This window comes from Dasypus novemcinctus, chromosome 26 (genome assembly GCF_030445035.2).
Source record: "Dasypus novemcinctus isolate mDasNov1 chromosome 26, mDasNov1.1.hap2, whole genome shotgun sequence".
NCBI classification, from domain to species: Eukaryota; Metazoa; Chordata; class Mammalia; order Cingulata; family Dasypodidae; genus Dasypus; species Dasypus novemcinctus.
The window spans coordinates 7568121-7579524 of NC_080698.1; the positions used below are offsets into that span (position 1 = coordinate 7568121).

The 11404-nt window shown below is 49.7% G+C and overlaps 1 protein-coding gene across 1 annotated transcript; it reads right to left on the reverse strand.

Annotated features, from left to right (window-relative positions):
* Positions 1-6478: 6478 nt before the first annotated feature.
* LOC131276210 (serine protease 44-like) lies at positions 6479-9821 on the reverse strand. The gene is made up of 4 exons (XM_058289004.2): positions 9665-9821; positions 8747-9012; positions 7815-7975; positions 6479-7271 (listed from the first exon to the last, which is right to left on the reverse strand). The coding sequence occupies exons 1-4, from the start codon at positions 9802-9804 to the stop codon at positions 7035-7037; spliced, it is 804 nt and encodes a 267-aa protein (XP_058144987.2). The 5' UTR covers positions 9805-9821; the 3' UTR covers positions 6479-7034.
* Positions 9822-11404: the final 1583 nt, after the last annotated feature.

An 11404-nucleotide genomic window follows, 5' to 3' on the forward strand; every position in this document is an offset into this window, starting at 1 on the left:
TACAGCAGGAGATAAAACACATCTAACCAATTTAAAATAAAGGAACTCATACACAATATGCTCAATTAAACTAGAAATCTACAAGAAAAAGATAACTAGAAAATTCCAAAATATTTGACCAAAGAAAGAAGTCTCAGAGAAATTGAAAAGTAGTTTGAACTAAACAAAACTGAAAATACAATTTGTGTGATACTTTAAAAGAAGAGCTTACAGGGAAATTTATAGAAAAGAAGAAAGATTTCAATCTTTCTAAGCTTCCACCTTAAAAATCTCAAAAAAAGAAGAGCAAAACTATGCAGGAGAAAAGATATAAAATTAGAGAAGAAATCAATAAAATTGAGAAAAGGAAAACAATAGAGAAAATCAATGAAACCAAAAAATGGTCATTTGAAAATAGCAATAAAATTGACAAACCTGTGCTATCCTAGCGAAAAAGAGAATACACAAATTACTAATATGAGAAATGAAAGAGAGGCATCAGGATTGATCCCATGCCCATGCCAATTAAAAAGATTATGAAAAACTACATGCCCCCAAATTTGTTAAATCAGATGAAACGGGCAAATTGCTTGAAAGACACAATCTATCAAAACTGATGCAATGGGAAGTGGATGTGGCTTAACCACTTGGGTGCTGTTGGAAAGAAAGCTGCACCTGTAAGAGAACAAAAACTCACCCAATTGTGGAGGAAAAAATAATTTTATTAACGACTTATAAGAATGGGCTCATGACCTGAATAAAATGGCTGCCTCCCAAACAGCAAGAAACAATGACATTAATAACCTAAACCTAACGAGCAGATCCCTCTCCTGTTCCCACCGATTGGTACTTCAGGGGTTACAGCCTATCCGAGACGTCTAACAAACTTATGCTGGTTTCTGCTCTGAGTGGCTGCTCCCTGGTCCCTACATTCTGGCAGGCTCAGTGCCCGTTTCGCTTCTGGCAGGGCTTTTCACATTGGCGCTGCTTTCACTCCTGGTGCTGCTTTTCAAATTTGGCACTGCTTTCCATCACTGGCCCCACCTTTGCTTTGGCATTACTTTTCAAATTCTTGGCGCCAAAGCTGCTGGAATCCCTTTCCCTACCTCCTCCAACTGCAGAGCCTGCTCCGGCTTCAACTTTATGTGAAAATTAAACTTAACCCTTTCCTAAAAACACCCACCTGCCACACAGGAGGTCCTGGGTTCAGGTCTTGGTGCCTCCTAAAAAAAGATGAGCAGTACCGTGTCCAGAAGCAACGGAGCTAGACATAATGAAAAGCCAACAGAAGCAGCATTCTGTGGGGAGCGGATGTGGCCCAGCCCATTGGGCACTCACTTCTCATGTGGGAGGTCCCAGGTTTGGTTCCTGGTGCCTCCTGGAGAAGGCAAGCAAACAAACAAGGAGCAGACAGATGAGTGAACCATCTGGGGGGAGGTTGGATAGATTAAGTCAATTTTTTAAAAACTCACACAAGGGGTATATCTATTAAAGAAGTTAATCTCAAAAAGTAATTAACTTCCTAAAAAGTAATCATCAGTCCAGATGGCTTAGTTGGTAAATTCTACCACAGTTTTAAGGAAAAAATAATACTAATTCTACGAAAATTCTTCCAGAAAAATTGAAAAGCAAGAATACCTCCCAAGTCATTCTATGAGGCTAGAATTACCTGCTTCCAAAAATATAGTCATTACAAGAAAAGGAAACTTAAAAAAAAGATTTATTTATTTTTCTCGCTCCCCCCCCCCCCCCATTGTCTGCTCTCTGTGTCCATTTGCTGTGTGTTCTTCTGTGTCCGCTTGCCTTATCAGGCGACACTGGGAAACTGCCATCTCTTTTTTGTTGCGTCATCTTGCTGCGTCAACTCTCTGTGTGTGTGGTGCCATTCCTGGGCAGGCTGTGCTTTTTTCATGTGGGTGGCTCTCCTTGCAGGGCGCACACCTTGTACATGGGGCACCCCTATGTGGGGGTGCCCCTGCATGGCAGGGCACTCCTTGTGCGCAGCAGTGCTGCATGTGGGCCAGCTTACCACACGGGTCAGGAGGCCTTAGGGATCAAACCCTGGACCCTCCATATGGTAGACGGATGCTCTATCAGTTGAGCCCCATCCACTTCCCAGGAAAGGAAACTAAAGAGTACTGTCCCTCATGAACATACATGCAAAATGCTAAACAAAATTTTAGCAAATTGAATCCAAAGTATATAATACATATGAATAATTGGGATTTATTCCATGAACACAAGGTTTATTTAAACATATAAAAATCATATAACTAAGGATAAAAGAAAAATTATATGATATCTTTTTTTTTAAGACTTTTTTTTTTAAGATTTATTTACTTATTTAATTCCCCCCCTCCCCCGGTTGTCTGTTCTCTGTGTCTATTTGCTGCATCTTGTTTCTTTTGTCCGCTTCTGTTGTCGTCAGCGGCACGGGAAGTGTGGGAGGCGCCATTCCTGGGCAGGCTGCACTTTCTTTCGCGCTGGCGGCTCTCCTTAAGGGCGCACTCCTTGCGCGTGGGGCTCCCCTACACTGGGGACACCCCTGTGTGGCATGGCACTCCTTGCGCGCATCAGCGCTGCGCATGGGCCAGCTCCACCCGGGTCAAGGAGGTCCAGGGTTTGAACCACGGACCTCCCATGTGGTAGACGGACGCCCTAACCACTGGGCCAAGTCCATTTCCCCATATGATATCTTAATAGACACAAAAGAAGCCTTTGACCAAATCCAACACAATCAAATCTTCCCATCTTTGGTCTGGAGAAATGTCTTAGATTGGGTTCCCTGGAAACAGAATCTAAGATAGACTTGTATGCAAAGTTTCTGGAAGGGCACTCTTGGGAAACAAGCTTGTAAGAGAGCAAATGAGACAGAAATGGACAATGGGAGAAGCTAAGCTACAATGCAGTTGCAACTGAGGTCCCAGCTGATCCTACAAGAAGCCCTTCCAAGTTGTCCCAAATTGAGGCAAGGGGGCTGGGCTCTTGTATCCCAGTGTGGCTTGGAACTGTGTATATCCCAGAAAACCATGTTCTTAAAGCTGACCCATTCCTGTGGGTGTAAATCTAGTATAAGTAGGATCTTTGGAGTTTACTTCAGTTAAAGCATGCCCTAGTGTTGGTCTTAATTCTCTTACTGGAGTCACAGTTTCATCAGAGACAATGAAAGTCAGACAAAGAGTGAAAAAGCCATGGAAGCATGAAACTGAAAGCAGTGAATCCTAAAAGAGAAGGGAGACACCATCAGAGGCTGGCATGTGCCTTGCCATGTGGCAGAGGAGTCAAGGATTGCTGGCAGCCAGTCTCAGGAAGAAAGCATTGCCTCGATTTGGGCATTTTTTCAGCCTCAAAACTGTGAACTAACAAATTTCCATTGTTAGGCCAACCCATTTAGTGGTATCTGCTTTCAGCAACCTAGCAAACAAAAAAAAAACAGATACCAGAAGGTACCAGAAGAGTGGCGTGGTACTCTTGCAAATACCAAATTACGGAAATGGCTTTGGAATTCCTTAATAGGTACAGGCTGAAAGAATTGAGAGCTATTGATAGAAATGACTTCAGTTGCTTTGAAGAGATTGTTGGAATATACATGGATGGTAAAGGTACTTATGATGAGGCCTTAGACATAAGTGATTAATGGGTCATTGTAAACTGGAAAAAATGTGGCATTTATATTAAAGTGGCAGAGAACCTGGCAAACTTGGGTTCTGATGTTGGATGGAAGGCAAAATTTGAAAGTGACGAGCTTGGATATTTAGCTGAGGTTTCCAAACTAAATGTGGAAAGTACAAACTGGTTTCTCCTGCAGTTTATAGTAAATAACAAGAGGAAAGGGATAAGATGAGAACTGGGGAAGCAGATTTGGCTCAATGGATAGAGCATCCACCTACCACATGGGAGGTCCAGGGTTCAAACCAGGGCCTCCTGACCCATGTGGTAAGCTGGCCCACATGCAGTGCTGATGCGCACGAGTGCCGTGCCACACAGGGGTGTCCCCCACCTAGGGAAGCCCCATGCGCAAGGACTGCACCCATAAGGAGAGCCGCCCAATGTGAAAAAAGTGCAGTCTGCCCCAGGAGTGGCGCCGCACACACGGAGAGCTGACACAGCAAGATAATGCAACAAAAAGAGACAGATTCCTGGTGACACTGACAAGAATGCAAGTGGACACAGAAGAACACACAGCAAATGGACACAGAGAGCAGACAACTCAGGGGGGAGGGGCAGGGAAAGGAAGAGGGAAAAAAAAGATGAGAACTGAAATCTTGGGCAGATACCAGAAATTGATGGTTTGGAAAATTCTAAGCTTCTGGAAAGGAAATCCCCAGAGAATAGTGCTCTATGTGACAGATTAACTGATACGGACCCGGTTAGCCATTTCTGTGCAAGTCAGGATTGGAAATGTAGTTATCCAGAAAGGATTTGTGGAGCGTTCTTTTGTCTGATAGTTTCCAACCCTGTATACTTAATGCAAAACTGACAAGTTCTGAGATCTATATGAATAGAACCACTGCAAGCCTGGACTGAAAGGGACAGAAAAGGGACACACTGAGGAAAAAATAATTTCCAAGGAAGAACCATGGAAGCTGAGGTCTGGACTGAAGACATCTTCTTGGGCCAAGAGAGCAAGCCCACCCATGTGTGTGTGCCTGCACGTGGAGAGAGCAGGCTTTCTTCCCCGCCATTCAGGAAGGGTGTTACCATCCCAGTTTTCTCAGATGCCTGGGGGATTGTAGAGAGTCTATAAGCCATCCCAGTGTTTGACAAGGTTGGGACCTTCACTCCAATATTGGGGAGAGCAACCCCCATATTCTGGTAAAGCGTGGCCACTACACAAGCACTTGGAAAGGGTGGGGCTGTCATTCCATCAGATGACTCTCAGACCTTGAAATCTAATGGAAGATTTCCCACAGGGTTTTGGAATTGTCTAAGACTCCTGACCCCTAGGAATATATATCCTATGACTGTCCCTCCATGGTTTATTGGAAGCAGATAACTTGTTCTCTAAGTTTCACAGACCAGTGGAGGGAAATCATGCCATAGGACAGACCACACCGATAAGCAATTTTGATGAGGCTTTGTACTTAGCATTGTTACTGAAATGATGTAAGGCTTTTGGGATGTTATAATGGAATGAATATATTTTGCCTGTGGAAAGAGCATACCTTTTTGGGGTTCAGATGGTGGAGTGTGGTGGTTTGGAACTGTATGCACCCCAGAAAATCATGTCCTTAAAGCTAATCAATTTCTCTGGCTGTAAACCTATTTTAATAGGACCTTTTGATGAGGATAATTCAGTTATGGCGTGCCTCAGGGTGGGTCTTAATCCTCTTACTGGAGACCTCTATGAGAGAATGAAAATCAGACAAAGAGGCAGAGCACTGCAGAAATAAGAAGCCAAAAGCAAGGAAACTGAGAAGAAAAGGGAGAGACCAGCAGACACCATTTGACATGTGGCAGGAGTCAAAGTGGCACTGGTGGCAGCCAGTGCTTGGAGAGAAAGCATCACCTTGATCATGCCTTGATTTGGACATTTTTCTCAGCCTCAAACACTGTGGGTTAGTGAATTCCCATTGTTAAGCCAGTGGTACCTGCTTTCAGCAGCCTAGCAAACTACAACCCCAGCTTCACCAATTATTTGCTATAGGTTACCCTCTGTGAAGGAGCATAGTCTTGAGCTAATTGGGTCCTTGCAAAGGAATTCATTTCCTAGTAAGGGATGCAGCTAGAATCAATATTTGCAGAGGTACATTTTCTCTGTAAATGGGATCTGGGGGAACACCACATGTCCACTGCAGGAAGCCTCTTGAAATCGGCTCCTGAATTGTTTAGACACAATTCGAGTGGTCTTTGATAGCTTCCTTCCTGTTTGATACAGGGGTTCTTAAGCAGGGGTCCACAAACCCCCAAGGGGTCCATGGAAAGATTTCAGGGGATCCATAAGCTTGAATTGAAAAAAAAATCAACTTATTATTTTTATTTTCTCTGACCTTTAACTGAAATAGGTGAAGGATATAGCATTTCATTCACTTATGAATGTATGCAATAAATAAATCACAGTAGTATTCATTTCACTTGACCGGCAAAGGGATCTGGCAAACAAAAAAGGTTCTTAAGAAGCCCTGGTTGGTATGCCATGGAATTTCAGACTATTTTAAACATTTCCTGCCTCAGCACAACAGCAAAAGGAGGTGCTAGGAGATGCAAGTGTACCATGGCCCAGCCCCTGTCCCTCTTGCTTCCGTGTTGCAGAGACTGTTACACTCAACTAAAATAACACCAGCTACAGACATGCTAATAAGCCCAGGCAGGAGGACCTAAGGTCGTCCACTAGATTTTTATCTGGGTAGGCAGGTTCCTCACCTTTTGCTCTCCTAGAGTTTAACAGGGACCACGAATATCTTCCTTAGCTAAATGGGAAATGAGTTCTCTTCAGAGCATGCTACATGCAACCCATGTCCCATGTGAGCAGGGCTTTAGAACACACAGAGGACTCTCAAGAATTTATTCAGCTGACTTATTAAATCTCAGCAGTCCATAAGGCCTCAACACAACAGGGAGTCTCTGGACGTAGCCACCAGGGCACACAGGAAGGGGGTTCCAGGACTGGGCTGCCACATGGGCCTGCGGGACAGAGGCTGTCCTTTCACAGATGGATCCACACTGGGGTGCCAGGGAGCTTCCCAGCTCCAGAGAGCCGAGGCCAGAGGGAAATGCCCGGCCTCGTACCCCACAGGGAGGTGGTGACGCCTGCTTCACTCTCTTTGCTGGTGATGTTCTCCAAAATTCCCACGAATCATCAGCTCCACCTGGCAGGTCAGGGCCCTTTGGCTGGATCTTTCACAGCCAGGGTCTGAGTGTGCCTCAGGCAGGTGACAGGTGCCCTGGGCAGGGGCACTTCCCAGCCCCGGCCTCGCTGCCACACTCTGTCGTGTGGATCTCCACAGGGTCAATGGATCCAGCCGGAATGTGAGGAAGTGCAGACAGGAAGCCCGGGAGGTCGAAGGAGAGGCTTGGTGTGTGAACCAGAGACTGGAGGGGAGTGCGCTGGGCCATCACGGGGTCACCAGGGTACCCAAGGGCAGCACCAGTAACAGGCCAAAGGTGAGCAAGGCCACTGGGTCCAGAGAGGAAGCCTGATTCACCTGAGCAACGAGCCAGTCCCTGAAGTAACCAACATCTGCATAAACTCCAGGGAATCCTCTTCGACCGCAGCCAATGCCCCAGCTCACAATGCCCACCTGGATCCAGGTGTTGTTATATTCACAGACCAGGGGGCCCCCAGAATCTCCCTGGAGAGAGACAAGAAAACAACAGCAGGCATGAAGACACCCACGTCAGAGCAGGCTGTTTGCACGCAGGGTGCTGCGAGAAAGGCATGCACGGGGCTTCCCCGACACCGCAGGCACAGGCCTAGGCTGTAAAGATGATAGTTGTGAATTGAAAATTTTCAACAAAAAATTTGCATATATAGTAAAAAATTGCATACGAAAATACATTGCAAAAAATTGTACATATACTGATATAACATGAATTGTAGTGCTTACCTGAGTGCATTGCCTGTCATAGAGAAGGGGCTCAACAAATGGAACGTGCAGTGATATCAGCTGCCTGAACCTCCCCACTCCCCTTCCCAGGCAGCTTCAGCTGCTCTCTCCTGAAAGATCAGGGCAGGCCAGCACGGGCCAGCTTTGGAAGCTTGACCCCTAAGCCCTTCAACTTGAATAAAGGATGAATGGAGGAGCTATGAAAAAGCCCAAGCCCTACTGCCTGGGATTGAGGAAATTTTGAGGAACAATCAAAATGCAGAGGTGGCAAGGAACCCAAGAACTTACCTGGCAGGAATCCTTTCCTCTCTCATTACTGCCACAGAGAGCCCCTTCAGTGACCATGTCGTTGCGTGACAGTTTTCTCTGGAATATCTCGTTACATTTCTGACGGTGAATAATATTTTGCTCAGCCTCCTGAAGGTGGAATGGTGCACTATCTGATGGCTCTACAGAAAGACAACTTAGAAGTCAGTGCACCTGTGTAAGTGGGGCAGGACAGGAGCCCGCACCCACTCTGGGGCTCCACACAGGGTTTCACAGACGCCCCTAGAGGAAGGCGGGGCTGTGGGCACGGTCCCCGTTTGACACAGGAGGAAATGGGCCCCAGGCTGACATGGTGAAAGGAGGAGGTAAGAGGCAAAACCCACAGGAGAAGGCAGGACAGAGCACAGGAGGGAGAGCAAGGCCTTAGCAGCCTGGGAAATGAGCACCAGGCGCCTGTCACCCTGAGTAGCAGTGATGACAGGGACCCGGTGACCTGAGCCTCAGTGAAGCATCTTCACCTTCCTGGGCAGGTCAGAGCCTCCAGGCAGGTCGTTCCCAAAGGTCCCAAATCAGCCTCTCTCCAGGGCAGGGGCCCTCCAGCCCCACCAGCAGGGGTGCTGCAGCTCTGCCTCAAACCAGGGTCAGGACGCTCCCGCCCCACCAAGGCGGGCACTGCCCGTGAGGGCAGCTCTGGCTGGCAGACAGCTCATCCCCCCTGAGCTGAAATCTGCCTTGGAGGCCACCCCAACAAGCCCCCAAGCCTTTACCTACCAACAGAGATCTAAAACACAGTTGTTAAACTACTCCCTGACGGCATCTTCTCCACCTTCCTCCCTTATCCACCTGCTAGAAAATCTGCCTGCCTGGCCCTCCCTGTAGCTGGCAGGGCAACCCCAGGGCACAGGCTGCCGAAGTGGGCGTGAGTTTGCTGTAGTCTTGCTTTACAGTCTCACCTGATTCTTCTCGTTTGCCCCATCCAGTTACCCAGCACTCTTTTCCGCTTTCCACCTTGAAGGTCTTTTCCGGGAGGCATATAGGCTGGATGTGCGAGGAGTAGTTCACAGGGAACTCGAGAAGCGCGAGAGCGATGTCGTTTGAAATGGTTCCAATGGAATAATAGTATTTGTGGACAACGATGTCTCGGACTGGGACCGTGACCGCCGTGTGGGCGCCATGCCTCACGTTTATGTCTCCCATCTTCACCGTGTATTCGAAATGTCTGCAGGGAGATCCTGGAGGATCTAAAATCCCTTCCACGATTTCCAGGTGCTTTCCAGCCTGGCCCTGTCCTCCCACAGCAGCAGTCCTCCCACCACCATGCCTCCAGCCTCCTTTCCCACTCCTGACCACTCTAGCCAGTTGGTTTTCGAAGGGTAGCTTCCCTGACCAGTGGCATCAGCAGGGCCCAGGAATTTTGTTAGAAATGCAAACTCTCTGGTTCCACCCCTGATCTACTGAATCAGAAACTCTGGGGGATGGGAACAGGCAACCTGTATTTAAACACGCCCGGCAGGTATTTCTGAGGCTCATTAAGGTGAAGAGCCCTGGACCTGGCCAAATTGGCCGACTGTATCCTTCTCCCCTCAAATATTCCCTCCTGTAAATCTTTGCCGGTACACTGTCTCCCCGCTGGCATCCCTCCTCCTCTTGGCCCAAGGCTCATCCGCACAGCACTTAAAAGCGGTGCCCTGGACCCTGATTTTGTTCTTGACCGGCCGGGCTCCCAAGGGTTTTACGATGACCAGCCTCTGACAACAGTCAGCAGAGCAGGGGCTGCGAGACCCCTTTTGTCACAAGAAGCAGCCTGGGGAGGGGGACAAGTCTGGCTTCCGCTCCCACGGGGGCCCCAGCCCCGAGCCCCAAACACTCACCCAAATATGCAGTGGGCGGCCGTCAGCACCCACTGGTGGTGGATGAGGGAGGCTCCGCATATGTGGGTGTCACGGATCTGCAGGCTCACCTGCCAGGGCCACTTCTTCTCGGCCGCCGGCACCCCACCGACTATCCTCATTTTCCGTCGGCCGCAGCCTGCAGCGGGGCAGCGCAGGGGGCAACCGACAGTGAGGCCGCCGCCCCCGCCAGGCGACCCCCGAGGCGCGGCCAGGGGAGCCTGGGGACCTCCGGGGCAGGGTCGGGTCCCCTCAGACCCCCGGGAAGGCGCATGTCCCTAGAGGCCCCCTCGGACCAGGCCGTTCTCTGGCAGGGCCCGGCGCAGAAACAGAACCTGAAGTAAAGAGCGGCGGCTCTGGGGTCGCGGGGGGCGTCGTCGGCGGCCGTGGGGTCGCGGGGGGTGTCTGCGGCTGCCCCGGGCGGGCTTGGCGCGCCGCTGCACTTCCGGAATGCGGAGCCTGGGAGGAAAACAGGGCTTCCGTGAGCCGCCCGGCTTCGCGGGCTGCAGGGGCTCGCGGGGCCGGGGGCGGCCTCCGCCCGCCGGCTCCCGCCTCCACGCCGCCGCGGCCGCCCGCGGGGAGAGCAAGGCGGGAGGGCGGCGCCGCCCCGCGCCCCGGGGCCTGGCCGAGCCGGGGCTGCAGGAGCAGCAGCCAGAGCAGGAGGCGCGGGGCGCCGCCGCGCACGAGGACGCCCGGGGCCGCCATGCGCTCTGCCGGCGGCCTCAGCCCTGCGCGTGGCGCCCCCTCGCGGCCGCCGCCGCCCCTGCCCGCGGTTCTGGCGGGAAACGGGATCACCGGGGTCGTCGGACGCGACGAGCCGTGGCTCGCGTCAGTTTTCCCTCCTCCCAGGCCTGCGTGGACTCAAACCTCTCCCCTCGTTAACGGGGCGCCTTTCGGGCACTCGGAGAGCCCTGCTCTGGGGCCCTGGCCACAGAAGGCTGCAGCTTCCGAGCAGGTGGCACTCGACCCTCGTCCTTCACAGAGGGGCGCGGATCCCCTGCAGCCCCGCGGAACGTCCCGGGCTTGGATGAGGGCCCGGCGCGTCCCAGCACCTCCCTCCCCCACTTGTTTGCAATTAAATGTAAAACTTGGCACAAATGTTGCACTTAACCACTGAGTTGGAGAGGAAACTGGTAGTTTTGTTTTTTTTGTTTTTTTTTGGAGGTATTGGAGATTGAACCCAGGACCTTGTTCATGGGAAGCAAGCACTCAACCACTTGACCTACATCTGCTCCCTACTGGTACTTTTTTTTTTAAAAGATTTATTTTATTTATTTCTCTTTCTCTTGTTTGCAATTGCTAAGTCTGTTCCTCTTCTTTTTAGGAGGCATCAGAACCGAACCCCGGACCTCCCTGTGGTAGGCAGGCACCCAACTATTCAAGCCACATCACTTCTCCTTGCTGGTACCTATTTAACGATCAATATCCACATGCAAAGATGTTCAACATCATTAGCCCTTAAAGACATGCAAAGTTAAACTGCAATGAGGTATCACTACATGTCTATGAGAACCGCTAAAATAAAAAACAGTGACAACATGAATGCTGGGGAAGATGTGGAGAAACTTTGCTAGTGGGAATGCAAAATATTACAGCCATTCTAGAAAACGGATCGGCAATTTTTTATAAAACTAAATATGCAATCCTCATATGACAGAAATTGCACTCCTGGGCATTTATCCCAGAGAAATGAAGATTTATGTCCACACCAAAAGCCTGTAC

Coding starts and splice junctions, on each gene's coding strand:
- LOC131276210 (XM_058289004.2), bottom strand. CDS start 9,804: ATGAGGATAGTCGGTGGGGTGCCGGCGGCCGAGAAGAAGTGGCCCTGG. Junction 7,976..8,746: donor GGGCAAACGAGAAGAATCAG/GTGAGACTGTAA, acceptor GTCTTTCTGTAG/AGCCATCAGATAGTGCACCA. Junction 7,272..7,814: donor GAGGAAAGGATTCCTGCCAG/GTAAGTTCTTGG, acceptor GTCTCTCTCCAG/GGAGATTCTGGGGGCCCCCT.